General features: G+C 41.1%; 3 protein-coding genes across 4 annotated transcripts; 2 read left to right on the top strand and 1 right to left on the bottom strand.

The window, feature by feature from the left end:
- Positions 1 to 333: 333 nt before the first annotated feature.
- On the bottom strand, positions 334 to 3470 carry rrad (Ras-related associated with diabetes). Its single transcript, XM_070829729.1, has 5 exons — positions 3398 to 3470; positions 2732 to 3122; positions 1981 to 2054; positions 1667 to 1871; positions 334 to 1276 (listed from the first exon to the last, which is right to left on the bottom strand). Exons 2-5 carry the CDS (start codon positions 3102 to 3104, stop codon positions 999 to 1001), a joined length of 930 nt encoding a protein of 309 aa, XP_070685830.1. The 5' UTR covers positions 3105 to 3122; positions 3398 to 3470; the 3' UTR covers positions 334 to 998.
- A 2320-nt stretch (positions 3471 to 5790) lies between these two features.
- On the top strand, positions 5791 to 8993 carry LOC139225665 (ATP synthase F(0) complex subunit C2, mitochondrial-like). Of its 2 annotated transcripts, none has more exons than XM_070856482.1 (5): positions 5791 to 5900; positions 6136 to 6234; positions 7070 to 7141; positions 8268 to 8467; positions 8630 to 8993. In XM_070856482.1, exons 2-5 carry the CDS (start codon positions 6196 to 6198, stop codon positions 8742 to 8744), a joined length of 426 nt encoding a protein of 141 aa, XP_070712583.1. In that variant the 5' UTR covers positions 5791 to 5900; positions 6136 to 6195; the 3' UTR covers positions 8745 to 8993. The 2 variants fall into 2 exon arrangements, with proteins under 2 accessions (XP_070712583.1, XP_070712592.1); XM_070856491.1 differs by having other exon boundaries at positions 5792 to 5829.
- A 477-nt stretch (positions 8994 to 9470) lies between these two features.
- On the top strand, positions 9471 to 14003 carry nsun3 (NOP2/Sun RNA methyltransferase 3). Its single transcript, XM_070832830.1, has 6 exons — positions 9471 to 9734; positions 10692 to 10795; positions 10880 to 11400; positions 11810 to 11964; positions 12683 to 12804; positions 13315 to 14003. The coding sequence occupies exons 1-6, from the start codon at positions 9561 to 9563 to the stop codon at positions 13649 to 13651; spliced, it is 1413 nt and encodes a 470-aa protein (XP_070688931.1). The 5' UTR covers positions 9471 to 9560; the 3' UTR covers positions 13652 to 14003.
- Positions 14004 to 14328: the final 325 nt, after the last annotated feature.

Raw genomic sequence — 14328 nt, 5'->3', positions numbered from 1 at the left:
TTTTAAAACAAAATGTTTCGTATCTTACCTTCTCCAAATGATGTGTGTGTTGGCTCTGAGAGGTGTGAGAGGAGTTTAAATTGGGTGGAAAAATTGCGTTCTTGTACTCCTTTGGTGGATTAATGGTTAACACCTTCAGATAAACATGCTTAACTACCATGTTTCCTTCCTGTAAAACCAATGGCCAGTGAGGCTCTATTCCACCGACACGATCAAATGAATATTCATGAGGATGTAAATCGCCTGAACAACATCTACTTCTCTTCTGTTGCATTCTGCTGAACTCTTTTCTTTGAGAATAATGACAGAGAAGATTTTATGTTTTGATTTTAGATTTTATTGAAAAAGGAAATCAACGTAAACAAAGACTTTCCAATTCATGTCAAGGTTCACAAGACTAATATAACTTATTGCTTTACTCATACATTCACAACCTGAATTCAATGTCATGGAACAACATAGAATAACAGACGTTTCCTCGTATCTTTGACTAATCGTCAGTGACTTGGCAGAGGCACGAACCTGCGTACCACGTTTCAAGTAAATATGACTCCAGGTGACCTAGTATTGTGATCCTTTACCGTGTCTTTCAGGATAATGAGATGTATGTTGCATTCAGCATGATTCATGTTACAGTATATACAATCAATCCCCTCCAATAAAGGAGCACAATAACCCAACAGCAAGGCAGTCTTTGCAACTCATTTAAAATAACAAGCCTTTGTTTATACTGATCATACTATGACAGCAACATGTTTAAGGCAGACAATAAAACAGAATGAAATTAATGTTTGCAAAGCTTCATGCAGGTTATCACCATTATGGTAATGATATCATTTTTATTAATTAAGTCCACTCTTTTGCTTTTGGTTGGTGTCTAAAAAATAAAAATATATTTCTGTACAGCTCTATTAGTCCTTTAGGGTTAGTGTTAAAACACACACAGCGTCTGGTCTTCAGAGGCCAAAGAAAAAATGTCCGTCTGTCCCTGGCGTCCCTCAGAGAACTGTTAGGTCATGGCAGGACTTTGACTTCTGCCTGAAAGCCATCTTCTTGTTCTTGCGTGCAACCATGCGGCCCAGAAACCGTTTGGCCTTCTTGCCGATGCTCTCTCTGCGCCTGCAGTTGGCCATGCGTCGCGCGTTCTCCTCCTTGCTGTCTTTCCTCAGGCGGATCTGTCTGACGATGCCCTCGAATAGGTCCTGCACGTTGTGATGCAGCGATGCGGACGTCTCAATGAACTTGCAGTCGAATACCACTGCGCAAGCACTTCCCTCTGCAATAAAGAACATTTGGAGAGAGGACTATTAGTACTTTGGGTAGATCTACATTAAGAAAGCATTACGGCAGATGCTCAAGTAGATTTTCAAAAAACTGGAATTGGATGGAATAAACTAAGTGATGATAGCTCTGAAACTTTGGCAGATAGCTTTAGTTTGCAGTGGTATTTAAAAGGCTGCACCTGAGCAGTCAAGTGAGACATGTGGCCTGACCGCAACAATACCGGTCAAGCTCCACCAGTTCTGTCATTTATTATCATGAAAAGCCTGAGAACAGCTTTAATGCTTAAAATGATAGATATTAAATTTTTTAAAGCAACAAAATACACTCCCCTGAGTGTAACATACATTTTAGGTTCAAAATTCAGTTAATCATACTGACTTACCATCTACAGACACTTCTCTGGACCGAACCAGGTCACTCTTGTTGCCCACAAGGATTATGGGAATGTTCTCTGACTGCCTGGCCCGGCGCAGCTGAATACGCAGCTCTGACGCCTTCTCGAAGCTTGATTTGTCTGTCACTGAATACACAATGATGTAGGCATCTCCCATCCTCATGCACTGTTCCTTCAGCCACTGGCTGTTATCCTTCAGGAAAGAAACACGTACCAAGTTAAGTATCGAACCTGGCAGATCACATCTTCTACGATGAATCAATGTAAATGGACAAATATTGCATAAGTAATTAATATCTCACCTGTTCCCAGATGTCGTACAACAAAATGGATGCTTCTTCTTCATCCACCACGATAGATCTGTCATAAGTGTTTCCTGAGGGGGGGAAAAAGAAAGATGATGTTACACACTGACAGAGAGGAGCAAAGTGTCTCTTATCTGAACAGTCTTGTTTGTTCACAGCCTGTAATCAAGCCATCACTGGCCTTTTCTATTTTCTCTTCACATAATGCTATTGGATGCGTTTCTGACAGCTGTACTACTGAGGGCAGGACTGGTGCCTTGCTGGAGATGGAAATAGCAATAATCAATGCATGCACGCTCTTGCGTGCAAAAACTAAGAAACCCTTTTTCTAATCCATCCGCTGAATTATATCGCTGTCCTCGATAAGAGAGTTTATAATGCTTCATGTGGCTTTTTTGCAATTCTATTAGGTAGACAGTAAGAATAAATCCTAATATTTTTTATTTTAAAATGTATTTTCATGCTTTTTAAAGGTTAAGGGTGGGACAATTCAAAAAGTAGAAAGTGACCTCCAGAGTTTTGGTGCATAATATCTCAGAACTCAATTCACTGAACCTTTGTCTCCAAGTTTAAGATGGTAATATAATCATATTGTGTATTACAGTAAGTTGACAATATTAACCTTTGACAGTCCCTAATTACATGTATCTTCAGAAACAAAGGACATCTTGAGTGTGAGTGTGTGTGTGTGCGTGAGGGGGGGGGGGTTTGCCAGGCTTGATGACTCATCCTCAGCATCACCATTTACCTGCTTCATCGCAGTCGTGACCAGCATCTTCAACTCCTCCAAAGACGCGCGCCAGGCTGGACTTGCCGACGCCGTGCTCCCCGAGGAGCACCACCTTGTACACCTGGGACTCCGCCTCACTGCTGGTGGAGATCACGGAGTCGGAGGAGTCCGACGCGCAGCTGCCCCGGTGCTGCTCGTTGGTGGAGTAGGACGTGCAGCGCAGGAGGTTGGACAGCTCGTCCGTCTGCCCCGTCTGGGGCATCGTGGCGCGCAGGTCTCTGTCGTCCACGGGCATGCTTCTCCGGTGTAGGTTTGGTAGATTCATGGGGAACGGCATGCTTCCTCTTCTCTTGTCCATGTTCCGCAATTTATCACCCTTGTTCAAAGTCATTGTGCTTATACCGAGGAGCTGCGGACAGACGCGACATGTGCGTAAATGTGCGCTCTCATGCTCAATCACATTTTAAATAGTAGTGGAATAGTCTGGCACAGGGATGCGGTGGAGAGCGATGACAGTTCAACACACTTCAAAGTCATATTGTCAGATTAAAACATCTGTTAGTAGCCTGCAATTAAGCAAATATCAAATCAAAGTAGCCAATATCTCTGTTCAACTCTACTCAACATGATAACACAAATGAAAACTTCATCTTAAAATATCTCATCAGTATTAAAGACACTTACTCGGTGCTGGAGATTAAATCCAACGAAGGCAATGCAATAATCCTCGGTGTGAAGAGTTGTTGTAGTCGAAAAGGCGGTTTTGCTTGACTCTGATCGGAGCCGCTGCTCAGCTTATTTATATGAGACCGGGAGTGACGTCGGCAGGGATTCGCCCAGAGAATCACGTCTCGGCTTATTATAGTGGTGCGTAACGGTAACATCATCCAGAGGAGGGGGTGTATGACTGGAAGAGCTGAGGAATCTCCCTTCCGTATCGCCAAATGGAGAGCTTACCCCTGAGGGGGCGAGATGAATCCTTGAAGAGGGAAAGCCCACTTAAAGCAAGAGTGATATAAATATTTAAGATGAATTTTGGAGATAAATTCAGAGATGATGGAAATATATCCAAATGATGGAGGATGTTAAGGTGGATGGATGCCGTTATGGAAATGTGATCGCCTGTCTCGTTTAAATAGATTATCAGTCTTGAGTTTAATGGTCGCTGCAAGGTGGAGGTCATTGCCACAATTATACAGTGTCATGGTGATTTCATTCTAACGTGAGGGAGTTATATTATAAATGCCAAGGAGTATTGTGAGGGGGAAAAAAAGCATTTTAACATGCAAAATATTTGTTACTGAGTCCGCATGGTAAATAGGCAACACCAATTAATTTGTATGCATATATGCAAAAAAAAAAAAATGAATTAGAAGTAAATGCATAAATGAAAAATGCTGTGAAAATGCGAGGCTACAGACACATGAAAATTGCTCACACGGTGACATTCATTTATCATGCATGTGTAAGCTTTCCATCCGCCACCTTGCTGTCTGAAAAAATGAAGGCTGCAGCCGCAAAACCATAATTCTTTGTCTCTACAGAGGTGATTTTTCACAGCTGACACGCCTGACCTATAGCAGTGGTGATGTGTGGTTTTACTGATCCATGCACAATGCTTTCAGTTTAAAATATCCAGGCTATGTAACGCATTAATATGGGAGAATGTGGTCATACTGTCCTCATGGAGCCTGAATGACTTCTATTTGACTTCAGCATGTGTTTTTTTATGTTTAATCTTTTATATCGTATATTTTACATATATTTTCTCCTCCAGTACTCAGTCTGATGTGCGCCACAGGCACAATGGCACAATTTCATTTTCCAGCTTATATCATAGACCTTGTACGGCGTGTTGCTGCCCTCTTGTGATATTAGGTCTTACACTACAGGTAACTTTTTGGGACCCATTGTGTGTGTGTGTGTGTGTGTGTGTGTGTGTGTGTGTGTGTGATAGCCATAGACAGTACATGGTGCCACCACGTTCAGCCAACATTATAATGTATTTTCCAATTTGTCCCTATGCGGGAAATATGAATAGATAAACAATGAAATAATTAACAATTAAACGAATAAAACTTTAAACTCTTGTGCCTGTTGAAATAAGCCATTTTCGTGATATTCTGTCTTGGATTAAATTATAACAAATGTATCCCATGATGATGACTGTGTGCATTTTTATTTTCATTTCATTCTATATTTGGATAACTTTAACATACTGTTGTTTCTGGGGTCCACATGATGATTCTGATCTGTACCCACATTAAATAGCAAATTTAATGGTGTGAGTGTGTGTGTGTGTGTGTGTGTGTGTGTGTGTGTGTGTGTTCTCTCTCTGAGTGGCAACAGCTCGTGGAATAAATATTACACACAGTATGTGAGAATTGTGACTGCACGTCAGATCAGATTTTGGGCAAACATCACTGGGTTTCCCCACAGATCATGGACAAACTACATAAAAGTGACACCAAATGACCTCAAACATAGTTTAGCATTTCTGTGTTGTAATTTCTTGTTCCAGTATTGGCTGGCACACCAGTGCCTAAATATCTGTGATAAGCTAATATCTGATACCTCTAATATTATCTTTCTTAGATAACACACTTAGACTAAGGTAACAGTTATTTCTATTTGGTAATTCTATAAAAATGTTTTCAGAAATGTTTACATTCATATTTGTCAAATAATCCCTTTACTGACCCTTTATGTATGACAAAATGTGGGTCATTTTGGTGTTATCCTGGATTCCATTTTATAATATATATAATATAATATGCATTGTTCAAATGGTCTCTGTGGGGTGGTAATACACCAAATATCTTATTGTATAAATCTGCAGGTGAATTATTATTCCTTTTGCAGACAGTGTCAGAGACCCACTGGTCCCAGTATGCATTGGTCTGCATTGGTCTGAGAACTGTCCTGCTTTTTACTTTATTGAAGAGGCATTTAAACATGGTGCCCTAGCCATAGTGACCCATCTGGGCTGGGTAGTTCCTATTACACAGCCATGATGGTGGCTGGTAGCTCCCACATCAGGAAACCGGAAGTCAACCCTTTAGCGTAACACTGCGCATGCGCTTACTCCTTGTGTCTTCGACCTCTACTGCCAGCCGGTGAGACCTAACCTCCTCTGTCCCAAAACTGTGCTCGACTTCATCTTATCACCGCGACGCTTCTTAACTCGGTACCTCCGTAGCTCTATTAACCACAGCGCCGCTCAGCTTTTCTGCTTTTACCTCCATCTTGTTTTAAGCTTCATTGTTCCCTGTGCAGCTTATCTTGACCTTACTTGCGTGCATGTGTGTGTGTGTCCGTCCACTTAACTTTGCACACTTTGTACTTTCTTATTTAGCGAATTAGGGAGAGAGTCAGTGCACTTGAGTTATTCACTGCTGTGTTTCTTGTTTTCCTTTCCACAGAAAGCAGAAGCTGAATTAACGCCAGCCCTTTGGTTGACCTGACCACTACTTACCTTCGTAATGTATGCCTGTGCTAAGTTTGTCTCCACGCCCTCTCTGGTGAGTCTGCATCCATGAATGAATGAATGGCGATAACAGTTAACAGTTTCCCTGTTATGACACTGCCTGTGCCATTATAGTTTGCAAAAATCTGCCAGACTGCGTTCAGGGCAAACAACCCGCAGCTATTATGAAGCATGCTAACACTGTCACTGAGCTATGTAGCCGTTAGCACTCAGCTAAAGTCAGCTGGTGTGACCACCTGCAAGGACATCCTGGTGCTGAATATAATCAGGGCAAAACTCAGCCTGTCCAAACAGATTATCCACCCCCTGAAGCTAATCTGAATTTAAAGGATATAATGACATTCATAGAAACTAGCTATATTTAAGTTGAAAACTGAGCTGATAGAGCAGCGTGAACCTAAAGTAACACCTTAAAGGGGTCACCTCTGGTGTTGTCACTAGCTGTGGTTTACCATATTTCCTACAAGGCAAGGCACATTTATTGGTATAACACCTTTCAGACACAAGGCAATTCAAAGTGCTTTACATGGACATAGAACATAATTAAAAACAAGTCACTGAAACATTAGATTGCGTGGAAAAAGATAATAAAAGCACAAGAAAATAGTTGAAGCTTAAGAGAAGATGCATTAAGACAATATAAGCATGTCTAAATAGTTACAAATTAAAAGAAGTTATGTAGCTCCATTATTGAAAAGCCACAGATTTGAGGCCTTAAAACAGCAGAATGCTTTTGCTGCTGTCTTGAACAGAGTAGATGTATTCTGTGCAAAATTAAAGCTACAAGATAGATGGAAGTCAATATAAACCTTTGGCTAAGCGTCCTATCAGAGCATGATTGTTTTTTTTTTTTTCTTCCCTTGATGCAGGTCCGTGCTGGATCTCGGGCTCTCTGCAGACCACTCTCAGCAGCAGTAGTCTCAGATGCCAGGAAAACGGAGGTAAACAGCATTTGTATTGAGAATTACAGCCGGCTTATTGTCCACAGGGGGGAGAGTGTGGGGATGGAGGGGGGGGGGGACTCTGAAGATATCCCAGCTCCATTAATCTCCTTTGCTATTGTCATTACCTTGTTTCTCACGAGTGACAAGACAAATAAAGCCCCAGTTGCATTTTAATGTAAGGCCACTTATCAGCACTTATCCCCTGGACAATGTGCAATAGTGCCTTTTTATTTCTTTATTTTTCATTTTAGTTTTACTGTACTTCAGCTCACTGACCGACTTCACTGTCTCAGTGACTTTATGACTTTTATTATTTATTATTTCTTCATTTTATTGTTTCACAATTGACTGAGAGAGCTACTGGATACCTGAATTTCTCCTAGGGGATGAATTAAGTGTCTAGCTATCTATCTCCTTAAGCAACAAGGTCCAAGGCTGCATGCCACTACCTAACAAAGATACTTCACACTTGCAGGTTTTCATGTCCCCAACAACTTAAACAAAACACACTGGCGAGATGATAGGATTTGAAGCCAAATGTAGCATGCAACATTAGAAAAAGTGACAATTCTGCATCTAAAAGCGTAGTTGGCCTTTCTAAAGCTTCACCAATGAGCTCTTGAGTTTCTGGAGAACTTTAGTACATAGTAAAGACAGATTCAGGGGTCAACGTTTGACTTTGGCTTGAATTTTTTGGGAATGTTAAATATTCCAGATAAATGCATGCAGCTGACCCCAATGTGCATGGTAAAACCTTAGAAGCTCTTGAGGCAGCAGGTGGCTCACATCATGTAGCAACATATGCATACTCCTGCTGATATTTTTATGTTATAATGATGATATAATGATATTTTGATCTTTGTGCAAAGAGGAGCCAGTAGAACATCACTGGTTGTATTTTTAACGTCAAGGTTTGTAACAGTAATGGCCACACTGGTAATTTTTACTGACTGTAACTTGAAATAGGTGATTGTAGTGGATCATTGTGCACCAGATACATATAATGCAGGATATTTTACATCACATTACGATTAGGGGATCTAATCCAACCAATGTTTAGTGCTGCTTTGTGATTGTTCACTGCTTTGTTTTGTACTAACCTCTCATAATTTTCGGATTTCAGACTGCTTCACTCCTGGCGCCACAGAGCTTTGTAGCCTCCCAGCAGCAGGTGGCGGTACGCGGGTTCCAGACTAGTGCTGTGAGCCGTGACATTGACACTGCTGCAAAGTTCATTGGAGCTGGAGCTGCTACTGTGGGAGTAGCAGGATCTGGAGCTGGAATTGGAACGGTGTTCGGTAGTCTTATCATCGGATATGCCAGGTACATTAAACACATCATGTCAAGTTTTTTTAGCCTAACCCTTCATGGAGAACTTTTGAAGACACTGGGATTGTCTGCTCACTAAAATGTTTTACTTGTTGTAACCTCTTGTAACACTCTGTACCTCCGGTTTGTCTGAGCTGCCTCCCTCTTTCTCCACAGGAACCCCTCTCTGAAGCAGCAGCTGTTCTCGTACGCCATCTTGGGCTTCGCTCTGTCTGAAGCTATGGGTCTTTTCTGTCTGATGGTTGCATTTCTTATTCTGTTTGCCATGTAAACCTGTGAACGGACACATCACAATGTTAACAAGAATTAAAGTTTGACATGCCTTCGAATGGTACAATGATGTCAGCTTGAGGTGTCGCTTCTTCTTCATTCGTTCATTGGTGTTTCCTAAAATATTGTCAACCCACTGATGAATGGAACTCTGGCAAACCCAAATCATTTTAAATGATGGTTTTGCCATTATATTGTATATTTAATCAAATTGTTTTTTTTGCAACCAATAAAGAAGTAAAACGTTTAATACGCCTTGTGTGATTGTACATTTTTAAATGTTTTTTTGTGCTTGGGTTATTTTTGTATGTTGACTTAAGTTTAAAAAGAAAGTGGCACTGTGTTAGCCCTGCCCTGACCTGTTATTTGAATTTTAAAGTGTTTACATGAAGTAAAACCAACTTTTAAAGCCAATATTTCCAGTGGATTAAAGGAAAGAAAGGAAGATGGTTGCAACTCAGATTGGGGTTGGATTTTAATAGTCACTGTTTTCACCCCTGACCAGGACAGAGTGTCCTGGGTTCACAATAATGTGTTTTAAGATGTTTGAACAGGTGATAAAATTACATTTTAAATTTATAGATTGTGTTTATACGTTAACCCCCTAATTAATATCCCCAAAAACTGACGGTAAGGACGGATAACAAATTAGCCGTTTGTCAGGTGGAACTAAAGTACAGTCACAGTTTACGGAGGACGGATTTGGGCAACGGACACGACCCAGAGCAATACATCTATGGGCATATGAGGAAAAACTACTGTTGTGAAAATACATTTAAACATATAATTAGGGTTGTCAGTCAAAATAGAAACCCGAATGTCAAAACACATGTGTCCAATACATCAGTTTTACAGGACGTGGAGGACAATTAGCTTAAAAACTGAGCAGCTAGCATCGACACCTCAGCGGTGGCTGTGTAAGGTTAACTGTCACACGGGTCCCGAGGTTGATTTACAACTAAACGAGCGAAAAGGAGCTGCTAATAATCAGGTAAATACACATGAGGGGAGCGATGCTTGTCATTTATATTGTCTTTGCGAGCAATTGGCTGGTTTTATTGTCAGCCGTGTTCTGTCGCAGCTCCTGTTACACATTTTACATTTGATGTCACCTTAACTGATTTACTCATCATCCATTTTTCTACAATCCGTCAATACTTTCTTAGCTAAAGGTTCGTACCGACTGCTAGCTAGAATATAAACGCGATAAAAACAGCAACAGTAGCTCAAATGTTTTCCTCAAGGGATAAGCAGCTGGCTTATTGCCTAGTAAATGGGATGGGAAACTTTAGGGGTTAAGTACTTTTGACTCAAAAACACTACATGATATAACAGAAGTTGTGTGTGTGCTCAAAACACGTGCTAATATTTTTATTTTTTTTGTCCAAATCTCCAAAAGAGTCACAGTGGAGACTCACATGGTTAGTGACACTATTACAGACAGCCCAGATTTTAATTGCATGGGCTAACGATTGTGTAGCAAGCAAATTATATAAATTAATATTAACAACAACAAAAAAAATATATATTAATGCAATTTTAAATAGTTAATTGTAATTCTGTATGATATAAACAATGACCTCCAAGTGCCTCTCTCTTGGCCCAGATGCAATAGGTGGTTTAATCTGGCAAAGTTCACGCAGCTCTCATGCACATTTAGCCATTTAAGCTCTACAATCACATCTACCTGCAGTGATTCCTAATAGGTTGGATTCTACACTCAACGTCCACCAGAGGTAGTGAGTGTACAAGAAACTACAAGGCAGTTTTTCCAGCCTGAGTTCAGGAACTTAAAGGGAAAATCCCCCTTAAACTAAACTGTACAGTCAGTGACCTGAACTGAATTGAAATTGTACATTAGAATATCAAATATCTAATAAAAATGTCCCTGTTAAACTTGCCTAATTTCGTGGCTCTCTTGGATTTCACTGCAGTCTGTTTGTTACAGGTAACAAAAAAGCGCATAAAAGAGAGACCTTCATGTCAGCCAGTGCTGGACTGCTTTGACCAGCAGTACAGTCAGGAACTTGGAGACTTGTGGCCCTCTGTAAGGTAAATTCTGAAATAATGAATGCAGCACATACACGTGAACGGTGTTTGCACTCCTCCTTCATTTGGGCTGCTTTTCTCCTGCAGAGCAGTGCTTCTGGAGCCTCAGTCTTGGCAGTATGGGGTCATGCTCAACCGCTTCAGTGTTGTGACAGACATCGCTCAGATTCTCCAATCGCAGGGCTTTTCCACATTGCTGCCAGAAACGGACGTCTCCGCGTCACTTTGTGATGTTCCATCAGCAGTGTCAAATTCTGAAGACCAAGAGGGAAAGGACTCTCTGTTGCCACCTCACTGCATCTCCAAGTGCCCTCCTAATGACCCCCATCTCCAACCTGACCAGGCCTCTCATGCGCTTGGTCAGGACCTTCAATCAGAGCCTTCACAGACTTTGCCCCGTCCTTCATTACAATGTTACATCCACCCGTATCCACTGCGGTTTCCCTCTCAGGCCCACAGGCCTGGCCAGCTGAAGCAGTACTACCTCCTGAATGCTGCCTCCCTGCTTCCAGTCTTGGCTTTACAAGTCCGAGATGGGGAGAAGGTTTTGGATCTTTGCTCTGCGCCTGGGGGCAAAGCCTTAGCCATAATGCAGTGTGCCACACCAGGTAAAACAAATATGTTACTGGATTTTGTAAACTTTTATTTAAACTTATTTCTAAGTAAGAGGTATAAGATTGTGAATTTTAGGGACAGTTTTTAAAACAAGGCAGTAAAGGATAAAAGATAAAATGTAGTTTATATGCTGCTGAATGTATTCGTCACGTTATGACTTTGCAATAGACTAAATATTAGCATTTAGTATTGATAATACACAATAATGAAGTGTATTTATCAACTCATAGTTAATAAACCTTAATGGTAATGCTTAGATACTGAATGAATCCATTTATCTTTATTAAAAGTGTGCTTTGCATGTAAGTTGCTACTGTTGGCTCTAAGGAATAGTTTTGTCTGCTGTGAACATTTGCATTTGCATACAGGTAATAAGTAATGCTCCCCTGTGTTATGTTCCAGCACTTCTCTGCTGTAATGAACCAGATCCTCACAGACGGGACTGGCTGGCCAAAACCCTGGAGTCTTTTCTGCCTCACCCACTAAACAGCAGAGTGATTGTGTCTGCACAGGATGGACGGTGTTTTGGGCAAAGTGAAGCAGGAACATATGACAAAGTGAGGGAGAGTCATGTTTGTGGCAGCATGTGACTGAGTTTTGCTGCAGTGTTCAACAAATTGAGATGTCACAGTTCTTTTTCGAGGTCGTGGTTAAAAATGAATGAGAACAGCAAGCCTTTGAACAGAACCTAATAAGCCCAGCGGAAAAGAAGAAAACCGTTTATTCAAAATAGGAGCCAAGAAGAGACAGACAAATGGCTGGGAGGAATCAAAGGACTCAAAAGTGACTGATAATGGAGCAAAATATTGAAAAAAAAAGGAAAGCACAGAATGAAAAGCTTGAAAGTAAGACACTGTGAACAAAGACTGAAAGGCAATAGAGTGCAAGCAGACTGCACAGATTCAAGCTGTGTTGTGGCAGTGATATGGCTTTGCATTCTGCACAGAGGACAGATTTGTAGGACGATTCTCAACCAAGGTGTTAAGTTTCAGAGGCAGTTGTTTTAATTAATTTTCGACACTGTGTAGTAAGGGACGTGTGTGATTTGGGGGAGAGATTCTTTTTTTCACCCTGATTGAACATAATTTGACCCTAATTATACAGGTGCTGTGGGGAAAATAGAATATGTACTTTGATTATTTTACAGACCTCCAGCGTTTGTCTTTTCATCTGCCATTCACTATTTAAGCTTTCTTACTCTCACTGCCTTTACCCTAATGGACTGTGCGGACTCAGACTCTGAACTACTCTCATTTCTTGCTCTCTCTGTTGCAGGTTTTAGTCGATGCTCCATGTTCTAATGACAGGAGCTGGTTATATTCTTCCAGCAGCCAGCAGGGGGGACAGAGACTAAAAGAGAGAGGCAGGCTGCCTGCGCTCCAGGCTCAACTGCTTAGGTAAGCCCTCTCCCCAGCCTAAGTACATTTCTGCAATGTGTCCAAACATTGTTTTGGTTCAGATGAGGAATTATGAAATATTTGCCTGTGTTTTAAGCGATACACAAAATAATATAAACACTGTATGAATAAGGACTTAGGTTTATTATAATTCCAAACAAAGTGTAATTATAGTAGATTCTAGTGGTGAATGATATAGTTTGTCAAGGATTAAAAGAGGTCTGGAAATCAGCTCTTTAACATGTGAATTGTCAACAACAGAAATCAACGAATAGAATTACACAGAGGCTGTATTATATGTGGACAAATTCCAATTGAACCGGTAACAAAAAAAAAAAAGCTAAATCACTTAGTTTATGAGGGAGGAGAGACTCAACATGTATATGATATATACAGTCTAGTGTATAAGCGGTGGCCATTAGCATGCAACTTTATATTATCCGACTCTGCAGCAGTGTTTGAAATGGTAATCCCTTGTCATGAAGTGCAGTATTTGTCCTCTCCCTGCAGGTCTGCACTGTCAGCGGTGCGTCCAGGGGGCCTTGTGGTCTATTCCACTTGCACACTGTCCAGCTCTGAGAACTATGCTGTGATTGAGACGGTGCTAAATGACTGTCCTGAGGCCGAACCTGAAGGCCTGTGGGATGAGATTGCCATTCCTTTATCAAAATCCTTTGCATTTAGCCCTGCTCGCCCCGGTCATGCGCCGACGCTTCACAAGCCATCCCCACAGCCACAGAACGGCACCGCGTCCTCTTATCATCACAGGCTCGGCATTTTAGTGGTTCCTCAGCCCGGCAAGACCTGGGGACCCATGTTTTTGTCTCGTATTAGAAGGAGGAAATAGTGTGTATCCTCCTGTGCAGATAAGATATATGGCAACAAATGGCCAAACTTACACATTTCCTTTGTAGGACTTTTGTTACCTGTGGTTATTTTAAGATGTAAAGTACCTCATGGAAATGGCTCCATGCCAGCTTTAGCAGACAGACAGATGGAAACGTGTAGGTGTCACCAAACATAGACAAAGGAAGTCATCATTTGCAGGTTTAACACATTACCTGAAGGTGAAAAACAGCTACCGTAATTGCAAACTGTTGGTAGATCCATACATATCAAGTGTGAACGCCGACTGTTACTTTCTTGGAAGCGTATGCTCCAGATTTGAAATAGATGATATCAACTCTGTGTTTGTTAAGTGCTTGACATTAATAACACTGTCCACGTGATATAATAAAATTGATATTACTATAAGACTGCAAAATTCATTCACTTTTTAATTATGGTTTTAGTTCAGTTTCAGTCTCTAAGTACTCTGAGTGGTGGTTAAATGAATGAGAGATGACACAAGAAGACTTGGCACCACAGAAGCTCCCACCTTCCAAGCTTCAAGTCACTTAATCAGGTCGCACTCATTACAGTTTGATTACCTCTTGACAGAGTTTCCATCTAAACAGCCATGACTGATATGCTTATTGGCTTATGTTTGTTTTTGAATATCTAAGTGCCATAACACAAACTCAG

This window comes from Pempheris klunzingeri, chromosome 1 (assembly GCF_042242105.1).
Source record: "Pempheris klunzingeri isolate RE-2024b chromosome 1, fPemKlu1.hap1, whole genome shotgun sequence".
NCBI lineage: Eukaryota > Metazoa > Chordata > Actinopteri > Acropomatiformes > Pempheridae > Pempheris > Pempheris klunzingeri.
This window is presented reverse-complemented; position numbering and strand designations above follow the sequence as displayed.